Source organism: Chanodichthys erythropterus, chromosome 1 (assembly GCF_024489055.1).
Source record: "Chanodichthys erythropterus isolate Z2021 chromosome 1, ASM2448905v1, whole genome shotgun sequence".
Lineage (NCBI taxonomy): Eukaryota > Metazoa > Chordata > Actinopteri > Cypriniformes > Xenocyprididae > Chanodichthys > Chanodichthys erythropterus.
The window spans coordinates 7129574-7155797 of NC_090221.1; the positions used below are offsets into that span (position 1 = coordinate 7129574).

Consider the following 26224-nt stretch of genomic DNA (forward strand, 5'->3'; position numbering starts at 1 on the left):
AATAGCTGACTTCCTGTTGGTCGGAGCTAATGAATGTAAATTAGAAAATTGTCCGGCTTGATGAGAATAATATGTGTACCGAGTTTGGTGACTGTAGGAAAAACTAACCCCCACTTTTGTCAAAAGGTGGCGCTACTGAGCCCCTCCACCACGCCCATTTCTATGGCTTTGTCCATGTCTACTGGTTGACAATATTGATGTGTGTGTCGAGTTTCATGCAATTTGAAGCATGTTAAGAGCCTCAAAAACACTCAAGAATATTATTACAGTTTGACCTGTTGCCATGGCAACAATATTTCAAATATCAAAAATCCTGTCATAGGTCTACATCTGCTGTGTATTGACATTACACTGATGAAGTTTGAAGCAAATCAGGTAAAAATAAGAGGGTGATCTCAAAACATTTCAAAAAGTGATACACTTCCTGCTGCCAGTTGGTGGCGCTATAACTTTGACTCACAATAGTCACATCCATGTGATCAGACTCCTATAACGAACACACTCGTGAAGTTTCATAAAGATCAATATATGTATTAAGACGTTATAACACATTTCCTGTTTCCTTTTTCTCGCCATAAATTCGTTGCCTCGCCACGGCCAAACCGTTCGAGATATCAAAAATCCCCTGGCAATTTTTAATCATCAGTGTCTTGACTTCATGCTGACCGAGTTTGGTGGCGATCGGATTAATCGTCTAGGAGGAGTATATCAAATTCCAGAGCATGCGTTTTTCAAACAACCCTTAATAGCTGACTTCCTGTTGGCGTGGCGATTAACTTAGAGCGCGAAAGTTGTTCGGCCCGATGAGGTCTATATGTGTACCGAGTTTCATACTAATACGTGCAAGCATGTTTAATATATGGACCAAATTTTCAGACTTTTTTCAAGGGGGCGCTGTCGAGCCCCCCTGCCACGCCCGGGTACCAGCCTCTCCGGCGTCCTAATGGCCGCGGATTCCAATGTGTGTGCCAATTTTCAAGAGTTTTTGAGCATGTTAAGGCCCCCAAAAAGCCCCGGAAGACGAAAAAAAAAAAAAAAAAAAAAAAAAATAATAATAATAATAATCCTTAGAAGAACAAGAGGGCCCTGCGCGAATTTTCGCTTGGGCCCTAATTAGAAGACCGTGTGGGCGGAGCTCCGTCCGCAAGCATTCTGCACTCCCAACAAAGTGACCAAATTCATATATATTACACCATTTTTATATTATTAAATACATTCTGACTGACTAAAACAATCTTTATTGTGTTTGTTCACATTGGGCTCGCAGTTTCAGTGTTCTTTTGTTTCATTATCCATTGTTGCTTTCAGTGTCTCTATAAAGGTCATGGTATTCAAACTCACGTTAAATTGTTTTAACATTAAATAATGCACAAGATGAGTACCTGAGATTATCAGTGTTGTACTTTGTACAGTATGCTGTTGTTCCAGCCACAACGCCACTGATTTCTATTTTAGAAACTAAGATAATTAGTTTCTAAATTAGAATCTCGTCACTCGTCATGTATCGTTGTTGCGGGTAGTTGGTACAAAAACTCTGATTAATGTGGAAAAGATACCTTTTATCCCATGTTCCAGCTTCACATCGAGTCTGGATAAGACATGGTGTAAGAACAAATTTAGATGTATCAATGAGCAATTTAAATTGACATCAGATCAGAATTCCCTTTAGACTCTCTCACCTAACTAGGGACTTCATTCCCCTCTTTTTTTAAATAGTATGGCAAGAAAAATTTTAAGGTGATAATAGTTTAGTTAGAAAATTTTGGATCAACAAAAACAAAATCACGTTGGCTGCGTTTACACTGGCACAAAAAATCTGATGTTTTGCTCACATCTGAAACAGTTTGGAATTTGTTGTTGCACACATTTAAACAAAAATCCACACAAGATCCGATTTTTTTTTTTAATCCGATCTGAGCCACTTTCAAATGCGGTTTTAAATCCGATACATATCCGATATGTGGACATCCGACCTACATCTAAACGCACATATCTGATTCCCCTTGGAATTCAAAGCCACCACAAGGCGAGGGCAATATGTTTGCCTATAAAAAAAAAAAAAAAAAAGATATCATTGTAATGTTGTATTATGAAGCAGACGTGATGTATGCGCTCGCACTAAAACTCGCAGCTTTTTTATTGAGGTGGGTGGGAACTTTATATGTCTGTATATCCAGATATCTTTTCCTGTAGGAAAGAAATTGTGCACGCATACACATTCAGCAGCTAGTTTTCAACCGCTGCCTGGTGAATTTTATAAATAAGCTTCACTACTGAAAACATTATATTTCTCAGCAACGAGGTGATAACTTTCCAGCTTCATATTCTTGCACACTCTTTCCCTTACTTTTTCACTTCAGAACTGTAGAACTAATGAGTCGTAGATAAAATAACAAACAAAAATGACCTTTTTTCGGTCTATATCCATTCAGTCAGATTTCGTGCTGCAAAGTATCTATAACAGCTATTAACTTATCCATGTTGGCCAATAATTATGGCCACTCGACGTGGAATATATACATGATTTTAATAGCACGGCCATTCAAAACCGAGAGTCTACGATTGTGTGTAGTAAAGCGATCACCAACAATCATTTTGGGTGGGAATTAATATAAACAGAATTAATGTAAACAGGCGGGCCAAAAAGTCGAATATGTTCAAAAGATCGGATCTTTGCAATAAAGGCATAGTTCACCCAAAAATGAAAATTCTGTCATTGTTTACTCACCCTCAAGTAGTTCCAAACCTGTATAAATTTCTTTGTTTAGGGAAGATATTTGGAAGTAGGGCTGCGGATTTATCGCTAAAAAATCGCACGATTTGGCAAAGGCTGTGATTATTTTACTCACAGCTTGTCAGAGCTGTACGGCTCTGTGATTAGTAGTAAATGCTTCTCCATCTGAAAGCCAGAGGGCGCTCTTGCGCAGAAACTCCAAATATGCCCTGCTGCAGAAGAAGATAACATGCGTCATATCGCTGTAGCTGAATAAACAGAAGATTGAAACACTTTGATTAATTAAACATGACTAATAAACACATGACTGTCTTATTCTGTGTAAGAAGCCACATCATCTCACAGAGGAATGCTCAACTGTCGAAAGTGAGTTTGGAGTTAAAACATGTTGTCTTTTGTTGGACAAGATGTTAATAAATGCTTCTCATGTCTAGAAAGATGTTTGACACGTGTTGCTTTTTCAGATGTACATTATAAGCGACTCAAACTCTGTGCTTTCAGATGGATTAGCATTTGGAGCCATACTTCATTGACAAGCTGCGCATAAAAAATAATTGCAGCCTTTGCGATTTCATAATCTCACTAAGAATCACGTTTAAGCGATAATCAAGTTCAATGTAATTTTTCGTATCGTGCGATAAGATCTCGCCTCCCATTGACTACCATAGTATTTATTTTTCCTACTATGGTAGTGGGGGGCGAGATCTGTTTAATTACAGACATTCTTCCAAATATTTTCCTTTGTGTACAGCAAAACAAAGACAATCATACAGGTTTGGAACTACTTGAGGGTGAGTAAATGATGACAGAATTTACTTTACAGTGAACTAACCCTTTAAGACTTGCAGTGTAAATGCATCTGTGCTTCTACATGACGCATGTTGTACAGAGAAGGTATGAAACATAAAAGCAGAACAGTGTATTCTGTTGCAGGCCATGGTAACTAATCCTCCTGCTCTGTGTTTACGCATGCTGCTGGAGAGAAGTGCAACTCGATCTCAGAGCGGTTACTTGTATTACAGGAAGTCCCTTCATGTCCGCCCCCTGCTGCTTCAAATGTGTCACCTATTCCCAGCAGACGTTCCCGGCCTGCTGCCACTGATCTGCCATTACCTGTTCAGCCTTAGCCATCTTATAGCTTTCGCTGGTCGACCCACTTCATGCCTCAGGCTGTAGACTTGTTGCTGACTCTTTGCAGGGATGTTCGGCACAGTGCCAAACTGCAGATGCACGCTAAAATAACAGGAGACTTTTGATCGGTGCTGATCCAAATTGAAGGTGACTGGCTTGCTTGCTCAAACTCGATTGATTGGTTCAGATATGGTACCCTTTGTTTAATCTTTGTGTTTTACATCCCTTTTTGAATGTCTTTGATGATGCTAATAAGAAAAGTCAGCCGCTTCAACTGAGGCAGGCTAGAAAAGGAAGCAGTAGAGGAAGAACAGGAAGAGAGAGAGCGCGTACTGTCTAAATGCTGTACCGTCATAATGAGCAGGCTGCCGCGGATCCGGAGCGGAGGTCATCTTTAAAAAAGGCAGGGTCAGGCCTGCGAGCCGTCCTCTGCGTGAGCTCCGGCTGGTGCCGCATTGATTGCACTGAAATGGATTTCAACTCGATGTCATTGATCAGCGCCAGACCGTGATTTCGAAAGAGCGAAAGAGGAAGACAAACCCGCTGGAGAGATTGCAGCCTCTTTTCTCTCCTTCTATTCAACTGTTTCCTGCCACAGCACTTAGCCACTGACAACAGATCCCCATAGCTCACGTGGCCCGCGGTGGAATGGCCTGTGTTCCCTCGGGGGATGTGTGGTGACAGCGACAGTGAGCAAGAGTTATAGGTAGGTTTAGAGAACTGGATTGAGGGAGGACAGATAGACAGACTGACAAGCGCAGCGGCTGTGGAGAAGCAGAGAGTTGGTGGCCGTAGGATTGATGCTACTTGAGGCGGTAACGGCTCACTGACTGCAGATGCATCCGTGGGAAGTGTTGCCACGGGAGACTAACAGTGTGCAAGGGCCATATGTAACAGCACTCAAAGGGCACTGCCAAATTACGCTCCTCTCTCCCGCTCACTCACATAGTCATCACGGCCCACATAAACGGTTGCGCAGAGAGGAAGCGGAATATTACTTTTCAACTTTTTTGAGAGAGCTATTTTCTGTCCGAATGAACAGTCCAACCTTTCACTCCAACTCCATTTCGTGTTTGTGGACACGGCATGCTCCTAATGCTCCTCAGAGTCATGCTGAGTGCAGATTTGGTTCTTAATGCTCCACACTTTAAGTCTCTTTGCTGTGTGGGATATGAGGACATGCTCACAGGTCAGGATTGTCATTCAGAAAATGTACTTAAAGCAGTACTTTTTTTTTGTATATACAGTACTATATATTTTTGTATCTTTTAGGAATGCATGATACTATTACAGCTATTGGCCTGTTTGTTTGTCTGTTTAATTGGACATGCTCTTTTCCAGTTTACATCTTTACATTTAGCTGTCATCTAATATGCACTCCCAGGCAATTTTTAATAATAATAATAATAATAATCATCATCATGTAAAATTTAATCTTTAGCAAATCTGAAAATGAGTATCTATCAGAAGTATCAGCCATTTTAATACTTTTATGTCTATTTTTAAATTTCAATATAAGTGCATTCCTAGTTTCTTCTTTATATAGTCAATTGAACAAGTTGTCATTTTGTTGAAGAATAATGATGGATCTTGCTTTCTTTTTATTTATTTCTTTAAAAGGGTGGTTGATTATGATTAGGGTTGGGTATCATTTTAATTTTAACGATTCCGATTCCGGTTTTGCTTATCGAATCCGGTTCTTATCGATTCTTGATTCTGATTCAAATATTTTTTTATGGAGAGAAAAAAAGAGCAAATGCTTCAAGAATAATGTTTTTACCTTTTATTCTTGCCACATTTAGGCAATAACCAGTAGGCTGTAACTGTTTCCAAATGTTTCCAGGTGCGCCTATATGATTTTCAGAATGCCTCAAGCGCACCGCAGGTCATGTGACAAGAACCAACCAATCGGCCTTTCCGTAACAACTCCATAAATATATCTAGTAAAGTTAATGCAAGGGCTAGAAATCAATTAATCCTTTGCTGATACTTCCTCGTCATCTTGAAGAGCACAGTTCGTGGTTGTATAGCAACGGCAGACGCCACAGGAGCGAAAGCGCTTTGGAGGAGAACGTTTTTAGACGCAAGATGTGAACGGCCCCAAACACGGTGCATTCCTTCAGATTAATGCCGTGTTGAAGCAAAAGTCAGTGCCGATTGTAATGAACTGCGTATGTGCGTGATGAGATGAGGTCATTGTCACAGGTCCTAGCAGACAGATACAACTGTAAAATGCTCACTGTTGTTCACCATGCGAGAATGACTGAAAAAAAGTCAGGAATCGATAAACAGAATCGAAATGCGTAAATTGTATTGAATACCCGGCTCTTTGAAATTTGGAACCGGTTCTAAAATGGAATCGGTTCTCGATACCAAACCCTAATTATGATTTCACTTTTTTAACTTTAGTTAGTGTGTAATGTTGCTGTTTGAGCATAAACAACATCTGCAAAGTTACGACGCTCAAAGCTCAATGAAAAGGGAGATATTTTCTTTTAAAGAATTCACTGTTTAAGGACTACAATAAACGGCTGGTAGGGACTACAATGAGCTTCTTCCTGTGTTGGTGGCATCACTAACCCTAACATTGACATAAACCCTGCCCCCGGGATCACACAACAAAGGGGGTGAGGCCATGTTGGGCTGCTTTAGAGAAGAGGAAGAGTTGTTGTAGTAGAGTGTCATTGCAATGCTGTCGTTTTATGCTCGACTGCTTCACAAACGAGTGTAAATTCAACACTGGATTTGTACAAAAGATTAGCATGATGGCACATGCTAGTCGATGAGTTGAATCAACCCCACAGGAACTACATAAATGTATCCACTAACTGCTAAGAAGCACCAGGTTGCATTCTAAAAGATGTATCTCTTCATCAGTGTCCGACTCCAGTTTGAACAATGTAAGGCTGAACACCATTACTGACATTCGTCATTTTAGCTATGTGAGATTCTCCAGCTTTGTTGTTGTTGAGCAATCAAAGCACAAGCTGTTAAATCTCCGCCCTCTTTTAAAAAGCGAGCAGGGAGCGGCAGCTCATTTGCATTTAAAGGGACACACAGAAAAACTGTGTGTTTTTGCTCACATCCAAAAGGGGCAAATTTGACAAGCTATAATAAATGATCTGTGGAGTATTTTGAGCTGAAACTTCACAGACATATTCCGGGGACACCAGAGACTTCTATATCTCGTAAAAGTGGCATTATAGGTCCCCTTTAAACATCCTTTAAGATATCCTTAATATGTTTATTTACATTACGCCAGGAATAATCATTAACTTTAACATTAAAATAATTATTTTACTCAAAAATATACAAATTGCATGCACAGATATCCATTTGTCCATTTTTGCATTACAATTAAAGGGATAATCTTTTACTCATTTACTGACCCTCATGTCATTCATTGCAAACCTGCATGACTTAATTTGTTCTGTGGAACATGAAAGATTTTCAGTTTCGGTTTGGACAAAACATGAGTTCTGGATGCATAAGAAGAGAGGCAAAGTTTTGAACAACATGAGGGTGAGGAAAAAAATGACAGAATTGTCATTTTTGGGTGAACTATCCCTTTAAGTAATTCATAATTAGTTGTTAGCAGTGCCATTTTAGCCAGAACAGTGGAGAATTGAACTGAATCAGCCAAATGGTCGTAAATTACATTGTATTGAATTGATGAGGTGAGGTAGCATCCTAGCATCTCCTACTTTGATTGTAATTGATCTGGCCACTTATGTCTATAAACAGATGTGTTAGACATCTCAGTACTGGTCCCTCTTAGGTGAAAATGAATACTGAGCTGGGCTCTTTAGCTCACTGGTGGCTCTCAAGCGTATGGTCCAGCTGCGAGCAGTAGGGCAGTAGATCGAATGTTCCATCACTCTCCGGCCCTCTACGTCTTCGCACCCCTGCAGGGGCACATCTGTGTCTACAGAGGCACATCTGTGTCTGCACAGGCCTTCAGTAGAGATGCTATACTCACGGCCTGTCCTGCAACAACATCGACTGCAGCAAGCTTTTCTTTTCATTGCTGTAAGCATTCGGAATGCAAATAAAGATCTTTTTGATGAAATCTCGGAGCTTTCCTCTATAGACAGCTACGCAACTGAAACTTTGACGCTTCAAAAAGTCTCATAAAGAGATACTAATCCAAAACTAATCCATATGAATTGAGTGGTTTAGTCTAGATTTTCTGAAGAGACGTGATCGCTTTATATGATGAACAGATTTAATTTAGGCTTTTATTCACATATAAACATTGCTCAGCGAACATAAATAGAAGCTCAACCAGACCTGAATGACATACAAGAACAAACCTCTTCCGGAAGCTCAAACACGCTGTGTAACACACGAGAATGAACCTCATTGGTTCTTGCATGTCAAGCAAACATGCTTGACCTTCCGTTTACCACAACTGATGTGTGAATTGATGAATGTTTATATGTGAATAAAAGCCTAAATTAAATCTGTTCATCATATAAAGCGATCGAGTTCAGAAAATTTGGGGAAAAAAAATGCTTAATTCATATGGATTAGTTTTGCAATCTCTTTATGAACTTTTTGGAGTGTCAAACTGGTAGTTGCCTAGTTGTCTATGGAGGGACAGAAAGCTCTCAGATTTCATCAAAAATATCTTCATTTGTGTTCCAAAGATGAATGAAAGTCTTATGGTTTGGAATGATATGAGGGTGAGTAATTAATGGCATAATTTTCATTTTTTTTGGTTGAACTAACCCTTTAACTTGTTAAATGAGTCTAATTAACTATATAAAAATAATAGTACTAAAATTGTGCATAATGTGCATTTGGGTTTTTATAGACAATCATCACACAGAATGACAATTAGTTGCGGAACTAATGAGTTTCATATCAGGGGCTTTAGCGGTCCCTTAGGGGTGTTTGTTTGGATCCGGTTTGATCCTAGATTTGCGTGTTGGTTCTTGTTCCAAACTACACAGGCTTTATTTTGGATTTCAGAGGACAACAGCACCCTGCCTAACCCTTAATTCCTACTTTATGAGCTAACTAAAACAAGCTGATAGCTTGTGCATAGAATTCAGAGAGAAGCAAGAACAAGCTAGTCATCTTCTGTTTAGGAGTCCCTCAGCAGTGTGCTTATGACATTGTACTCGACCTTTCTCAGCCTCGTTCTTTCCCACTTCGTCCCCTCTCCTCACCCTACAGCTGCTGTTTTGATGTGGAATTAGCTGTCAAGTCACACATTTCATTGATTATTTTATTTTGTTGATTCTGTGCTTTGTTGGTGTATCGCAATAAATCTGGGCAGGAAAAGATCAAAGGGAGAACAAAAGAACCTGGCGGGTATTAAAAATAAAAGACTCTGAGATTAAATGCAGTCTCTCCCTCTCTGTCTTTCTGTCTTCCTCTGTCCTCGTCACATTCTATTTCTCATTGCCCTGTAGCCTCGTCCACTCTCCCAAACACCCTGAAACTCTTTTCACATCAACCTTGAGACAGCTGAGAGTTTTCTTGTTTGCTTATTGATGGCTTGGGAATTGGTTTCAAGTGTCCCTGAAGCTTCCAGACGCTCCTCTGTCTGTAACTAGTCTGCTTGTCAAACCATACAAGCAAAGCGGTTCATTTCAAGGCAAAGATTTTTATACCTTGGGCATTTAATTAACCCCAATAACTTCAGGAAAATGCTCAAACATTTATTCTTTGGACTTTGTTTTATTATTATTTTATTTTCAAATAGCACCATTTACATTTCGACATTTTAAAGTTAATCAGACATTATCACTAGATTTGAGAGATTATGTTTTAGCACATACAGTATATACCATTTCAATTGATTTATCTCTTTATTTATCAAAATGATAGTGTTGCATTCTGCCTCACCACTCCTTAAAATAATGTATCCTCAGACTATACCTCAATATGTCCCTTATTTATAAATCTGAACACCACATATTCATGAAAATATCATAAATATAATATAATTAACAACCTTGGTATGGCAGCTCTGTCACGCAATTAGTAGCTTGCAACATGAGAAATATGTCATGCACAAAATATAGTTTAAGTTATTCTGTCTGACTGGTGCCAGTTCAATAGATTGAGCTGAAGATCATTTGAAACCATTCTGTAGTCTGAGTTTATTAACTCATTGAAGCATATGATACATATTTGACACATTATTTTTGTATCTGAGTGTGACACATATTGAGTGATAGGCAAGGAAAAACACGCTTTTTGTGAAAAACTCGAGCAGCAGGAGATCACACCCAAACAGACGAAAAATATTCTGGACAGATTAATCCAGCATTTCTTTTTCTTTCTTTCTTTCTTTCTTTCTTTCTTTCTTTCTTTCTTTCTTTCTTTCTTTCTTTCTTTCTTTCTTTCTTTCTTTCTTTCTTTCTTTCTTTCTTTCTTTCTTTCTTTCTTTCTTGTGTATACAGGCAGCCTCACAGTAATTGCATTAACATGATGTGGCTTAATCTTTTAAGAATTTAATATGGCATATTCTTGCTGAAAGCCTTTAATCTGTTCTGGAATCTCTCAAGGCAAATGCACATTAAGATCACAGCCAACATTATCTCATTGTTATCTTCCCCTGAGGGCTGAATTATTGTTTTATGTACATATATGTGCATGACCTGCTGTTTAGTCAAAATATAATAATAATAATATTGTTTCCCTTATCTATTCCTTTTGTTTTTCTTTAGACTCAACAGCTGCAACTAAGACTAATAATACTTCTAATAATACTAATAACTACTACTACTAATAAAAAAAATATTATTATTAGTAGTTTTCTTTACTGTGAAAAGTGTGGTACCCCACAGTTTAACATTAGAATAGCTTACAGGATTAGCATGGGGCCATTTTATAAAGATATACTTAAAACAGTTACATTGACTTAAAATAAATATGATGGTTTTAAATTCTGATTGGATAATTCAAAGCTGCAGTAAACACCTCTGAATGCAAGTTCTATATCAAAGCTAATACATTCCATGGCAACCACAAACAAACTACAGTTCTATATCTACAGTTTTAAAGGATTAGTTCACTTCAGAATTCAAATTTCCTGATAATTTACACACCCCCATGTCATCCAAGATGTTTATGTCTTTCTTCAGTCAAAAAAAAATAAGGTTTTTGAGGAAAACATTCCAGGATTTTTTTCCATATAGTGGACTTCAACAGTTACCAATGGGTTGAAGGTCCAAATTGCACTTTCAGTGCAGCTTCAAGGAGCTCTACAAGATACCAGCTGAGGAATAAGGGTCTTGTCTAGTGAAATGATTGGTCATTTAAAAAAAAAAAAAAAAAAAAAAAAAAAAAAACTTTTTTACCACAAATTCTCGTCTTGCATTGCTCTGCGATGCGCTACACATTATGTAATCACGTTAGACAGGTCATAGGTGGACGTACCAATCCAGTATTTACGAAGCGAATGTGCAAAGACTAAATCAAAAAACAGATAAAACATAACATAAGTAATGCGTGGCACATCGCAGAGCGAGGTGAGCATTTGTGGTTAAAAAGTATATTTAAAAACAATTAGAAAATGACCGATCATTTCACTAGACAAGACCCTTATTCCTCGGCTGGAATCGTGTAGAGGCCTTTGAAGCTGCACTGAAACTGAAGTTTGGACCTTTAACACATTGGTAACTGTTGAAATCCACTATATGGAGAAAAATCCTGGAATGTTTTCCTCAAAAACCTTAATTTCTTTTCAATTGAAGAAAGAAAGACATAAACATCTTGGATGACATGGGGGTGAGTAAATTAAGTGAACTAATCCTTGAAAGGCAGAACCTTTCAAGTTGTACCTCAGAACACACTTTGTTCATGGTAAATCATTGTAGCCGCAATGGGTGGCTGAAACATCTAATGAAAGAGCTTACCTCGGAACCGGGGCACTATATCCAAAAATAAAAGACTCAGTGGCCAGTCTCATCTCTAAAGGCCATCAGTTGGCACTTAATAGCACTCATGATATGCCGATTAAACTTACAGTTTAGACAGCTCTGTCACCTTTCCTGACACAAGCCTGCTAAGCTCTGCCTAATTGCAGATGTCATTCCCTGTATCTCTCAGGCTGTTGTTTTATCCCTCCGTAGGAATGATTCTTTTAATTATTAAATATTTGGTACAGTATTGCGTGGCTAAGTGGCTGCGATTTGGGGCACTTCTGCCCTTGGGTTCAATTATAGTACTACACTGCTGAGCGCAGGGTATTTAATACTTTGTCAAATCCAGCCTCATACAGCATTTTACACAGCGCCTCAAGACTCTAAAACATTCAGTCATTTCTCATGCTTTTTTTTTTTTTTCAGAGGTTAAAATGACACTTTATGTAATGAGCAGCGAGCTTGTGTTGTAATGAGAAACACTGAAGGTCTCATAAATTAGAAATACGTTTTGGAGCTCTCTGGTTTGATTAGTAAACACAACCCAAGCCATTATACAAGTGTAATGGAGTGCCAAATGCAGACAGATGTTTCGATAAAGTTGTCACGACAAATTTATAAACTGTTAACCAGATGCCACAATTGGGACCCCAACTTGGAACGTTATCAAACTACCAAAAAAATATACTCACCCTCTTAGCACTCCCCAAGGCTTTAGATCTGCTTCCTTCGGGTCTTCAAACATGTTAGCGGTGAAGCCTTTTGCAGCGTATGTGATGGTGTTAATATCAAGGGCTTATGTCAGGTGGTTTATGAGAGGCAAAATGGCTCCCCGTGGGGTCAGATCTATTTCTGCTGCCCAATTAAAAGGTGTTGAGTGGCTGTGTGGCGCAGGTGGCTCACATGGGGCAGGGCGTTTGACACTGAGGGCCCTGTTCTTGCTTAGCTGTTAACTCTATGTCCCAACATTAATGGGAGCCCTAATGATGTGCTATGCATCCTGGGAACAAGTATTCTGCGAAAACTCACTGGACACCCACTGCTGAGCGTAAACCCTCTCAATTAACACCCTGCCCTTCTGAGACCACCGATGATAGCATACCACCTACGGTGCCAGCACGCCCCACGCAGGATCTGATGTCACAGGGACAGGTAGGAGGCTCTGAATCAGACAGTCTGCTTGATGTGATCCTCACACGTTCAGCCAAGGCGAAGCGGCAGTTTCTGCTCAGTATCTACAGTGTTGGGAGACGTTATTTTTACAGTAAGGTGTTAAAATATTGCCCAACTCCTTGTAAAAATAACCAGTCTTGTTGCATCTTGACATTTTATACTGAACACGTGTCCAGTTACTTTTTCGTTACTTTTTTCACCACTAGTTTAGAAAGCACTAGTGTGATTGAGTTTTGATTACTTCAGAATAAAACCAGCTGTTTCTTGAAGATTCCACTGTCAGTAGTGCATGGTACTGCAAAGAATGGTTGGTAATGTGCTTTCAAAAGGCCTCTGGGATAAAGTTGTAGAAAGACACAAGTTAGGAGGCTGCTACTAAAACTTTTTGAAGGCTGTAGTTATCCCTCTGAGTACTGCTCAAGAAGTGGAGAGCGTATGGCACCAACAAGACATTGCCTAGATCAGGCTGTCCGTCCAAACTGGATGACCGAGCCAGGAGGACATTGATCACAGAAGCTACCAACAGGCCAAAGGCAACTTTGAAGGACTTACAAGGCTTTATGGCTGGGACTGGTCGGTCTGTGCATGTGACAACTATCTCACAAGCTTTACACAAAGCTGGCCTGTATGGCAAGGTGGCAAAAAGGAAGCCTTTCCTGATAAAGTGCCACACTCAGTCTCATTTGCGCTATGCAAAAACACACCTAGAAGATTCTGATGGCATCTGGTAAAAGGTGTTATGGTCTAATGAGACCAAAAATTGACCTTTTTGGTTTGAACTCCAAAAGCTGAAAAGCAAACACAGCACAGGGGTGTTACAAAGTATATCCAGATTCTTGAGGAAAACTTGCGTCCCTCTGCTAGACTGCTGAAGATGGGCAGGTCGTTTATCTTCCAACATGACAATGATCCTAAACATACTGCCAAAAGAACAACACAATGGCTTAAGGATAGGAAGGTAAATGCCCTTGAGTGGCCAAGTCAAAGTCCTGACTTAAATACGATAGAAAATCTGTGGATGGACTTGAAGAGAGCAGTCCATTGACATTTGACTGAACTTCTAATTCTGCAAGGAAGATTGGGCAAATATTCCCCAATCTAGGTGTGTAAAGCTAGTGCAGACATATCCAAAAAAGATTAATGGCTGTAATTAGAGTAAAAGGTGGCTCTACAATGTATTAAATCAGGGGACTGATGACTTTCCAACCCTGTTATTCTAGTTTATTATTATTATTATTATTATTATTTAAATTATTAATTTACAGAACATTTCTAAATAAAGCAGAAAAAGTTTTTTGTTTGTTTGTTTGTTTTTGTTTTTGTTTTGTTTTTTATTTCAGGCTGTACTACAAATAAAGTAACTATTTCAAAGGGGTATGATGATTTTCTATAAGCACTGTATATATAAATGAAAAACTTGAGTATGAATTATGTTTGTAATTTAAAAATGAGCTTAACACGTGTTACTTGCATTACCCTCAACATTGTGTAACTGCGGTAGTAGCTGATTTCCCATGGAATGCAGTGTGCCATCAGTCAATTATGGGAAATCTGTATCTCTGTCAAATGTAGGTGTAGTAGTCACGGGCAAATGATGGAGAACCCAACTGCGTCTCCATAGCAATATAATTATAGAGCACTACATTAACAAGTTGCTTGGAGAGCACAAATACATTGAGTGTTGAATAAGAGGTAAAACTGAACGGGTGCTGATTGATTGAAGGTGTCGTTGTGTATGTGTGTGTGTGCGCGTGTGCGCGAGCTGAGAAAGCGAGTGGATCTGGGTGTAGATATCAAGAGGGATGCCGAGCCAGCTTTGTCATTTCATTAATGGCACCACAATCTCACGATCCACCTCATAGCATACCTAGCCTAGAACACAGCAGGCTGACCTTGATTTGTGTCCTTTCTCTACACTACTTTTCTTCATATATATTTTTTTTATCCTCATATTCTTTGTATTAGCCCTGTAGTTTCATCTCTTCTCACTCCTAATCTTGCAGTTTCTACTGTGCATTCTACAAAAAACAAACAAACAAACAAACACAAAAAATGAAATTTACAGCATATGCAGTACAGTAGCTGTAATATTTGGATACCTAATCCACACTTTAAAAAGTATTAATATCCGAATTCACTTTACTTTTTTTGCAATAGCATTTAGTAAACATCTTTTTGTGAAATTTATTTAAATAAATGTCACTTGGTTTGATATTCTAACACAGTGACAATTATTCATTAAAGTGTCCAAAAAAAAAAAAAAAATGTCTTGAATTGACTGTACGTCATTTCTCCTACATATTTTAGGTAGGCGTGACAACTTAAAAATAGTGTACACCATGCATAACTCTTCCCAAAGTTTCTTTTAAAAGAGTGAAAGTTTGAATTGGTCAAGTGGCAGATTTAAATAAGAATCAGTCAGCGCTCACCTACTCTCACAGGTTCCCGCAGAGCTCCATTTCCTCAGTGCATGCCTTCAGTTACAATAATAACCATCAGCCCACAGAACATGAACAAACATGCAGCACAAAGACGCTCTCTGGAACATGTCAATTACCTGCCATCATCAGTAGTGTGGTGTGGGGGGTTATAGAGAGACCGCAGAGAGGCATGCCGATCTGGACGCAGAAATCACATCCTTCTCCCTGCTAAAACGGAGGTCTTTTTATATTACTCAAATGGCCAATCAGCCCTCTCTCTCAGGAAAGTCATGCTTCTTTCATGGGTTTGATGAAGCATAATGACCAGAGGACAATTTCCACTCTTTGGGAAAAATGGAATTTGAGTCAGGGGGTGTAAGGCCCATAAATTACCTCAGTGTGTGTTCGGGCACCTGTAAAAGGCTTTAACGCTAAAAAACATAAGCTGTGACACACCTCCAGCCAGGACACAAGCACTGTATGTTAGATTAGAGTCTCTAAAAGCCCATTTTTAAAATCCACTGCAACTCCCCTATAGTCTCCAGAATCACTAAAATTTGAAGTTTTGAACTTAATTTAAATTTAAAATAACACTTTTACATGTTGGACTAATTTGGCACCAGCTTCTAAAGTGGAATGGGAAATGAGGTGAAAGATGTTGGTAGGGTTACAGAAAGTAATTTCTGAGAAGTTATGGATGGATGGATGGATGGATGGATGGATGGATGGATGGATGGATGGATGGATGGATGGATGGATGGATGGATGGATGGATGGATATGAAGACTTCAGATGCAAAAGCCTCTAAGTGCCATCTGAAATTTTCTTATAAAATGAGCATTTTTATCAAGCTTGTATGTTTATGTTCAGTTATTTCACTTTAATGGCAATGAAAATGACCTATTAATTGACATCAAAGTGAAATTACTAAACCTAAACATACAATCTTGATAAAAATGCTCATTTTAGAAGACAATTTCAGACGGCACTTAGAGGCTTTTGCATCTGAAGTCTTCATATATAGAAACAAAGATAGATCTGTTACTTTACATCAATAGACAGATATTTAAATATCACCATCCATGACTGCAAACTGCAAATGGCTTCATATCAGCTGTACGTGTGTGAAGTGCATGCACACACACACACACACACACACACACACACACACAGAGACACACACACACAGTTAATGACATTGATAAAGTATCACTTTTGTCTCTACAATGATCTGCCTACTACCTTCTCTACCAGCTTTTACTTTATTTATTTGCATTTATATTTACATTTATTTACAGATTCAGTAGAGTAGCTTAAAAATGCACATACAGTAATATATTGATGAAAGAGGGTGAATGTTATGCTCCATATATACAGATAAAGCTGGAATAGCCAGCATTTAAGAGCTTACAATTATGATAATCTGTTAATGTATTGTATACATTAGAGATGGAAAAAAAGTATTTTAACAGTTTAATATGAATACATATGTATTGATGACATTTTTTTTTTTTTTTAGAATTTTCATTTCTGATCTCAGACTTTTTTTAGACCCCACTTTTATATTTTGTGATTTCTGCCAAGTTGGATGCTGAACTGTTTCCTAGCATGAATCACATAATGAAAAACTCATTGCTGACTGTTTTTATTGTTCATTGCATTATTTACACTGATGTTTTCATGTATGTTTTGAATCATGTGCAGTCAGGTGATCATTTAGAGTTTCATCATTTTTTTTTTTTTTTTTTTTTTTGTTTGTTTTGGAAAGAATTTAATACTTTTATTCAGCAAGGATGCACTGAATCAATCAAAATGTGTCAGTAAAGACATTTAATGTTACATGTAATATGTTATATTTCAAATAATAATCCATCATAAAAGTAATCCATAAGATTTAAAGGAATAAATCAATTTCATATGAAGCGAATTGATGTTTTTTCTTTTCTTTTTTTTTTTTTTTTTTTTTTTTTTAAGAAAAATATCCATATTTAAAACTTTATAAACTATAGTCAAGTTCCGGTGGAAGGATGACCTCTGACCCGACATAAAATTTTTATTATGTTTTGATTTGGTTTTCGTTATTTTCCTATTCCTGAGTTCTCATTCATTGTTAGTTGCCATGGTTTCTGATTTGAGTTATGCACCTGTTCCCTGTTATATTGATTAGTCCCTGTGTGTATTTAAACCTTTAGTTCCTTCTGTTTATTGTTCCATGTTGTCTGTGTTTTACATGGTTGTTTGCTTTGCTTATTATTGTGATTTCCTCTGTGTTGCCAGTTGAATTTATGATACTGTTTTTGTTTAATTCTTCATCATCGCTACTACAGTCTGACAATAGTAAGCTGCACAACTGTTTTTAACATTGATAATAATAATAAATGTTTCTTGAGCCACAAATCAGCATATTAGAATAAATGAAGACTGGAGTTATGGCTGCTGAAAATTCCTATTTAAAATGAAATTGAAAACAGTTATTTTAAATAATATTTCACAGTATTATTTTTAAGTATTTTTGGTCAAATAAATGCCTTAGTGAGCATGAGACTTCTTTCAAAAACATTTAAAAAATCTTACAAAATCCCATAATTTAGAATGATATTAAATGAAAAATCTTATCTCATTTACAGTGTACAAAATACCATTAAAAAAAACAAACAAACAAAACAAACAAACAAACTACTGTTGCAGATTTGTGCACAGGTTGCAGTGTATTTGCACAAAAATGTACTTTTTTTGTCTAGTGGGTTGTATAGATTTTTTTTAATACAGCCTACTCAAATTAGGCATTTGCATTTATGCATTTGCCTTCTTACACAGCTTATAAAAATATGACCTGTCAACAGTATATTCAGATGGTGCCAAAATGTTGCTGGTAAATAACCATTAATTATAAAAACTGTGATGTTTTAGATAACTATGGAACCGGGAAAAATTGTTTTACTCCCTCAGGCTATTGTATTTGATAGCTGCAGGAAGCAGTTTAGTAACGTCAGCAAATGCATGACATGTAAGAATTGAGTTCTACTATTTGAGGACCGCTGTCAGGAAAAGAGTGAGCACAGGAAATAGAAAGCCAAAGGTTAAGAGAATATGGAGTGTGGTGGCTCTTACCGCAGTTACTGGCAGAAGTGGGAATGAAGAAAGAAGCATGATCCATAATTGTAGGAGCTTATGAGAGACATAAAGACAAAAGTAAAGTCCAGATGATCAGAGGTAATGAAAAGTGTGTAATTAAAAAAGTGAGTAAATAACAGAATCTCTTGTTGTAAAATGAACTGCATCCACCATACACAACACACACACACACACACACACACACACATTAAAAAGAGCATATTGATGTTAGGACGTTTTGATGATATTATAAGGTCTTGAGGACGATGGGTTTGTTTTTGCAGCCTCTCGCTGTGAAAGACCACCTCCTTTGGGAGTTGTGATTTTGACAAGCTTTGAGTGTGTTTTTGGGATCGGTCCCCACTCTGGGAATGGTTCCCAGTTTGAGAAAAAGATGCCTGTTCTTTTGGTTTACTATGGTATTTTTCCATCTGGCTGTACTAGAAATTTGTAAACATAAAAAGGGAGCAAGATGGCCTGTTTTTTCACAGTCTGCAGATTTCCAACAAACATTATGCGAGTACGTGTCTTCATGCATATGGCACTGCCTCTAAGCTGGACAACAGAAAGAAAATATGACTGGAATCTTCTTCAAAAGTGTCATATAATTATATAATACATTTGAATAATTATCTTTCTTTCTTTCTTTCTTTCTTTCTTTCTTTCTTTCTTTCTTTCTTTCTTTCTTTCTTTCTTTCTTTCTTTCTTTCTTTCTTTCTTTCTTTCTTTCTTTCTTTCTTTCTTTCTTTCTTTCTTTCTTTCTTTCTTTCTCCCTCCTACCTCCCTTCCTTCCTTTTGAAGAGAAATAAATAATTAGTTGATTTCACTAAATAGGCATTCACACCTGCTGATGATGAATGTGTCTGTATATTAGCACTTTTTTCTTATTATTTAGATGAGTTAATAAACGTTTATTTCAGCACCATAACACATATTATTCCTCATTAAAATATGCAGTGGACCTGAAAAAAAGTCACACTTAAGTTACACATAAAATGTGTGAATGTCATAGGCCTATAATTTAAAACCAAACAAACATTTTATTTGTTTATTTATTTATTTATTTATTTGGTTGCTTGTGATACATTTAAGATAAATTTATACCATGGGCTGTGTTTAAGTCCAAATTTTTTATGCCCTTCCTTTGCAAATTTTCATCGCTAACTTCCCTCTGTCTCGTTAACTCGGATTTACGTCATTGCTTACATTGCATGAGTGCCCACTACTGCCAGAACACTTGAAATGGATTTTAATGGAACGTCCTTGATCACTTGGAATCTGATATGGAGCTGATTTATTATTTACAGTTTTTTTTTTTTTTTTCTTATAATTTTGTTTTTTTTACACACCATTCTGTAGGCCTGTATGTATGCTTGGGCTGTTAAAAAAATTAATATAAACACATATTAAATATAAATATATAAATACATTTATATTAAATATAAAAAATATATATATACACAAATGATACAATAAACTATTACTGTGAAAAAAAAAAAAAAAAAAACAGTCAGCTTAAGGTACCTACAACTATTAAATGTGGTTAATTGTCAAAATAATGCCAATATCATAGACCCTGTCCCAAATGGCACCCTAAACACTCAAGGTCCTCCTACATAACGCCGCTGCGGGCTCCAAGTAGGGCGCAGAAGTGCGTGTGAAGGGCGCATATCAACCACAAAGGGGGCGCACGCGAGCACCTTTCTGAAATCTAAAATGACAAATGGGATGAGCAACTGTTTCATGCACTCATGAAGTGTGCCAAGGCCAAGGAGTCGTATGCTCCCCAAACGCTCTCGCGGTCCTTTGATGCCATATGCCGATCGGTCTGCGCATCTCGAACAAGCCTGTTTCATAGAAGCATACGTCACTCGGAGATTGCTTACACACAAACGTTCAGAACCACAGAAACTTATCAATGCTGCTCCGCAATTAAAATAGCTTCGCTACTGAATCGCTACATTTTATTTCTCAGCAAGGAGGGGTAACATTGCTGGGTTTAAAGTAATTAAACTCATACATTTCATAAGAGTAGGAGACCCTGGCCTGAACAGATGCAGGTAATTCACAAACACATCTCTATCTATCTCTCTGTCTCTCTCTCTGTCTCTCTGTCTCTCTCTCTCTCTCTCTCTGTAATACATAAATAAATGCAAATAATATCACTCATTCATTAAAATAAATGTAACACACTATTACACACTACTTCTTTACCTCAGTGTCTGCTTCAAAGCTAAATCTAACGAGCCTTATCTGACGAAAATAACAGTCACATATACTGTACGTACTCATAACACAAACCTAGGAATAACATTTAGTTTTCCATCAAAAATGTCATTGTCACATACAAGCCTGTTTTAATTGTTTTAGTACATTTGAAAAGCACAACATTGTACAGACAGAGGGAAACCTGTTAGTGAGGTGATGCAAGAAATGTTCATTAAGATGAAAGTACATACTGTAAACATGATGTTATATAGATATAATGAATGTTGCAGGTTAGATGCAGATAAGGTATTAGGCTAAAGGTTGCATTTTGTGTTGTTGCCCTCACAGAGTACATGGATCTTTCCCCGTTCCTGAGCTACTTCATGTCAGGTACAGTACAGTCTGATTAGACTGATAGGAGTACTAGATGTGTTTGTAGCATTACTAGTAGCATAGGAATATTCAGTGTTATTGTCTAGCTGTGTAGTAATATTAGTAGTTGTAAGTGTCTTCTGTTCTCACAACCTAAATGTAATTTTAAAGGGAATAATCACCTTTGCACAACTACAATCAAAAGTGTTTTATTTGTGCTTTATGTCCACCCACAACATAGTCAAGAATAAAGCAACTCTATCAAGGTCTCTTGATTTTAGCACTATCGATCCCAACCGCTGTGAAGATTCCTGCCTTAAAGAGCGTTAATGAATGAAATTGCTTCTTCATTTTCAGCTTATTGGAGGGCATGCATTGACTCTTTTAATTACTGGAGAGAAGAAATTGGTTGCACATGCCTTATCCTTTAATTGTTTTTCCCACAGCCTGTCCTTAATTGGGACTCCCTTGTGTTTATCGATTCACTTTGATGTGCTTTAATTTGGATGACGTGCATTATATATATTAGTTAGTGGAGCGTTCTGTCCAGCTTTCCGTGAATGCGGTGTGTGTCGAGGCAGTGTATGTGCATGAGTGCGGTCACGCTCTTCAAAGTAGGAGGTGTGATGCTGTGAGGGAAATTTCACAGCAGGTAAAAAGAGCTGCAGGATAAAATAGGCTCCTTAGCCCTGCAACACACATGAGCTGCCATCTGAGCTGACGTTCACTGATTTAAGTAGTTAAACCTCGGGCACCTGCTGCCCCCCATTTGCTTTGTGAAGTCTGTCTTAATAGAGTTTGAATGTTCAGTTTAGTTCTATTCAGTATAAGTTCCAAAGCAGTTTTCAATTGTGCCTTAAAACCACCATGGAGCACATAGTGACAAGGAGTCAAGACTGAGGAAGCACATTTAAATGCATAAATTGTTATATTTTTTTATGGGTCAATGACTTGACGGGTCATTTTTTTTGTCCAAAGGCCTTAAAAAAAAAAAAAAAACTTTTCAGTATCATGTGCCATCATTCAGACACCTGCAAAGGACCACATGGTCATGAAGCAAAGTAATTAATTCTCTCAACTTTTTAAAAAGAATCATGTTTTCACTTGCTCATACGCATGTCCTAAAACATCAGGTCATTCTGTACAACCGCTATAAAACATGAAAAATGTTATAATATTTTAAAAACTTGAAAAAATGTTTGATTTTCCTTTTGCTAGCTAGCTAGATATCAGCCTGTTAGCATTGTTTGAAAATATGTAAAATAGTGTAATTCAGTAAAACCTACATTTTGGTTAAACCGAATGAATTTTTTGGTGATACATTTTATGTATCTTGTAAAAAATGACAAAAGCAGTGTTAAATGATTATAAAAACCACATAATCTCATTGTTAACACACAATAAAACTTCATAATGAATTATATCTCAATTATTATTATTATTTTTTTACACTTTCAAAAACCTTATTCATCAATGACTCTTATACTGAACAGACTTTGAAGCTTTAAATTATACATAATAGGGTGAACTATATTAAATTTCATAGTATTGATTAATTAGTAAATTAACTAATGATTGTTATATTGTTTTATATTGTAACGAAAGTGTAATTATTACAATTATAAAAAAAAAAAAAAAAAATATATATATATATATATATATATATATATATATATATATATATATATATATATATATATATAATATATAATATATATATTATACACTGTGCATGTGCGTTTCATACTTTTAAGTTTTATTTATTTATTTTTGGACCATTTTTCTCCAGAGACAGGACATTCATATGGAAAGATGGGGGAAATGGGGGAATGGCACAGTACATGATCAGTGACCAATTTCAAGCCAAGTTTTTCTTCCCCAATAATGATTATAACATTATCAAAATGAATGGATTTAGGCTGAAAAGAAGTCACTTCACAATGCTGAATATATTTGTATGAACATAATGTATTCAATTCACATTTCACAATTCACAATATTTAAATAAAATTTAAGTTGATACTTCTGTGAGTCTTTGCTTGAGAAAAGCAAGCTTTCTTGCAACTGAACTGAACTAGAACCGGGATATTGCTTGAATCTGTTCTCACAATAGAAGCTAGGAAATCTGTCATTTCTGTCTTTCCAAAGTTAATACAAGGATAATTTACTGTATGAAGACTAATGAAATACATACTTTTAAAGGTTAAATAATTTAAATAATAGGTTTAAATAATTTAAATTTAATTTAGATTTAAATAAGAGTAAGGCTTACACTTTAGTATGGGAACAATTCTCACTTTTAACTAGTTGCTTATTAGCTTGCTTATTGGCTGTTTATTAGTACTTATAAAGGACATATTAATGCCTTATTCTACATGACCATATTCTACATCCCTAAATCCTACCCCATACCTAAACTTAAGTTAATAGTGAATATATGTGTTCCCCATACCAAAGTGTTACTAGAGTAAGCAGTAAAAAAATAGCGTTATTTTGGCCTGGCTATATAATTGTTTATTTTCAAAGGTATACTCAAATAAAATACGTGTTTCATAACCCAATACACAAGTAAAATAATTGAAGTATAATTACTCAGGTACTGTGTTCAGGTACTGGGGTGTTTCACAGCTCCTCCTTTCTGTTTAGAACAGAGAGGGGCGTCATAATGCCAGAGTTTCAGCAGTTGATACCAGTACCACTGACATTTTTCGATTTGTGATACCACAGTAAAAACTAATGCTGATTTTAATTGTTTGGTGCTATTATAGAGCACTTTTGCAATGCTAGTTCAGTGGTTACCAAACTCTTTAGATTGGAGTACCCCCTTAAAGGGGTTTCCATCCTTCTGCGTACCCCCTCTCTTCCACTTCGAGTGCAATCACACCTTTAATTAAGGGATAATATTTGCACCTAAATTGATTTTCCAGTGCATATTTTCACCTTTATGAATAACTTTTAAAAATAAATAATGTTATAAATAAAAAAATGTTCAATAGAGAAATTTGCAATGATGGTAAAACTAAGTGAAACTTTTAAATATTAAACTAAAACGGCCAGTAGGTGGCAGCAAGTCACTGTTTTTATGAGTGAGTCATCGAGTTATTCATTCAGTAACGAAGCATCTGGCTGTGAATGAATCATTGAATCATTGACTCTCACGATTCATTCAAAGCCACAGAATTGTTCGCGAAACAGACGTGTGTTGTAGATCTGCTGTGGTTTTCGTTACAACTGTTATTTCATTGCAAAATAGAGTAAATATTGACATTACTGTTTAAAATGTTATGTCTTTTTATTTTTTGACCTGTTGTATAATAATGTCACGGTTGCAGTGGATATTTGGGAAAATTTGCTTTCTTGCTCGTTATCATTAAATACAAGAACTCACACAAGGTATGTTTTTGTATCAGAGAAAGTTTGAGTCTTGAATCGAAATTAATCCATTATCTGTGTCTATATTTGTCCTTCATGCGAGTAAGTGCTAAATCCCCACTTTTACAAAGGTGCATTGTCGAGAACGACAGTAATTTAGCGCGATTTAAGGCAGCAGACTGCACGCAATCTATCATATGCATGCTGCTTGTGTGGTTACAGTCATTTTTAACTGCAAATAATGAGGTAATTTGATTAAATGTACTGGATTTACGACATTTTGGCAGTTAGAATTTTTTTTTTGATTTTAATATTACTTTAAGGTAGAATTAAATGAACTACTCAGCATTTTGTTTGTGTACCCCAGTTTGGGAACCACTGGACCTGTTCATTAGTTCCTAGATTTAGTTGTAGTGTCTAGTGTGTGTAAATGGCTTGATTTCTTCACATCAAGGCAGCATCAGTGAATTCTCTCAGGCCAGTTCCACATGCATCAACAACTAACTGATTGTGCTTTTGTTTTTTTACCACTTTAGGGAACTTTACTTTAGCAGAGCTGGGCATTTGTGAGCCGGCCCCACATCAGAACGCATACTGCCCGGAGATCGGCCTCTTGCAGCGCGGTTACTCTCTGAGCGCCGGCTCCGACGCGGACTCCGACCCAGAGGGCCCCATCTCACCGGAGCGAGCCATCCAGCTGTGGGGGGGCCACGGCATCAAGTCCCGTCGCAGTTCTGGCCTCTCTAGCAGGGAGAACTCAGCCCTCACCCTCACCGACTCTGAGAACGAGAACAAGTCTGATGACGAATCAGGTGAGAGATGGTGTCAGAGAGCGAGAAAGCAGTGAGCGAGTTTCGTGTTTATGAGAAACTGAGGGTGTGAGAGAAATCTTTAAGGCTTTTAGAGTGTAAGGTGTGTGAGAACAGATGCCAAAAATGTGCAACATGTGATAAAACATTCACTCTTATTTGCTTTCGACTCATTTAGAGCTGAATGCATTTCGGGTACCTTTTGTGTTGCTCTTACCAGGGTGTTATAGCCTCACTGTGCATCAGTAATCATTCCCCAACAACGCATACCACAGCTGCTTTTGTCAGTCAATCGGCAAGCTAATCTGCCACTGAAAATGTGTATAAATAGACTGGATTCAGTATGACATGCCACACTCAATTAATATAAGAAGACCGTACACCGGAAAGTTTTTAAAATGTGAACGGACGCATGTTCGTCAAGCAAAAACATTGTGGCTTCTCTCCCCCCCACGCATCTTTGCACATCTGCTTCCATGGATGTTATTGTTGATGACTGAATCCTCATCAGTACCTTCCTAGCTGGAATTCTGCTACATGTTCCTCGATTCCACACTTCCTCGTTAATTTGGTGGCATCCTAAATCTTAGCGTAGTTTGTAGAAAATGTCAGAGTATAGGTTAATGAAAAGACAAAACTCCTATCCTAATTAATTGAGTTCTCACCATATCAAACCTCAAACAGATCCATCAGCTGTGAATTCCTGCATCGCACAAACTCGCTCTGACAATTTATCAAACTACTCTACAGCTATTAAACACATAAAGAAACACCTTGGAAAGCAGTCATCTTCATCTTGCCGGCTGATAATTGCCTCACAGATAATTGCCATGCTAATCTCCCAGACACTGTTTTTTTTTATGGCACAGAAAAACGCGTAGGCACAGCGTGTGCCAGTCACCAGATCGCATGCCTGCCTGCTTTGACAGCAGTGGACGCGAGCTGGACGCCGTCTCTCAGCTCGGCACTGTGGTTCATTCCCACTGAAATCCCAATTAAACATCGTCCAGG

At 37.4% G+C, this 26224-nt stretch overlaps 1 protein-coding gene across 4 annotated transcripts in view; it reads left to right on the forward strand.

Annotated features, from left to right (window-relative positions):
- tenm2a (teneurin transmembrane protein 2a) overlaps window positions 1–26224 on the forward strand; it is a 383777-nt gene that overhangs the window by 125573 nt on the left and 231980 nt on the right. For 3 of the 4 annotated variants that reach the window (XM_067385867.1, XM_067385884.1, XM_067385894.1), the window contains 2 exons: window positions 21009–21050; window positions 24941–25216. In XM_067385867.1, the coding sequence (XP_067241968.1) occupies window positions 21009–21050; window positions 24941–25216 (318 nt within the window). The remainder of the gene's footprint in view (window positions 1–21008; window positions 21051–24940; window positions 25217–26224) is intronic. The other variant, XM_067385876.1, reaches the window with a different exon arrangement.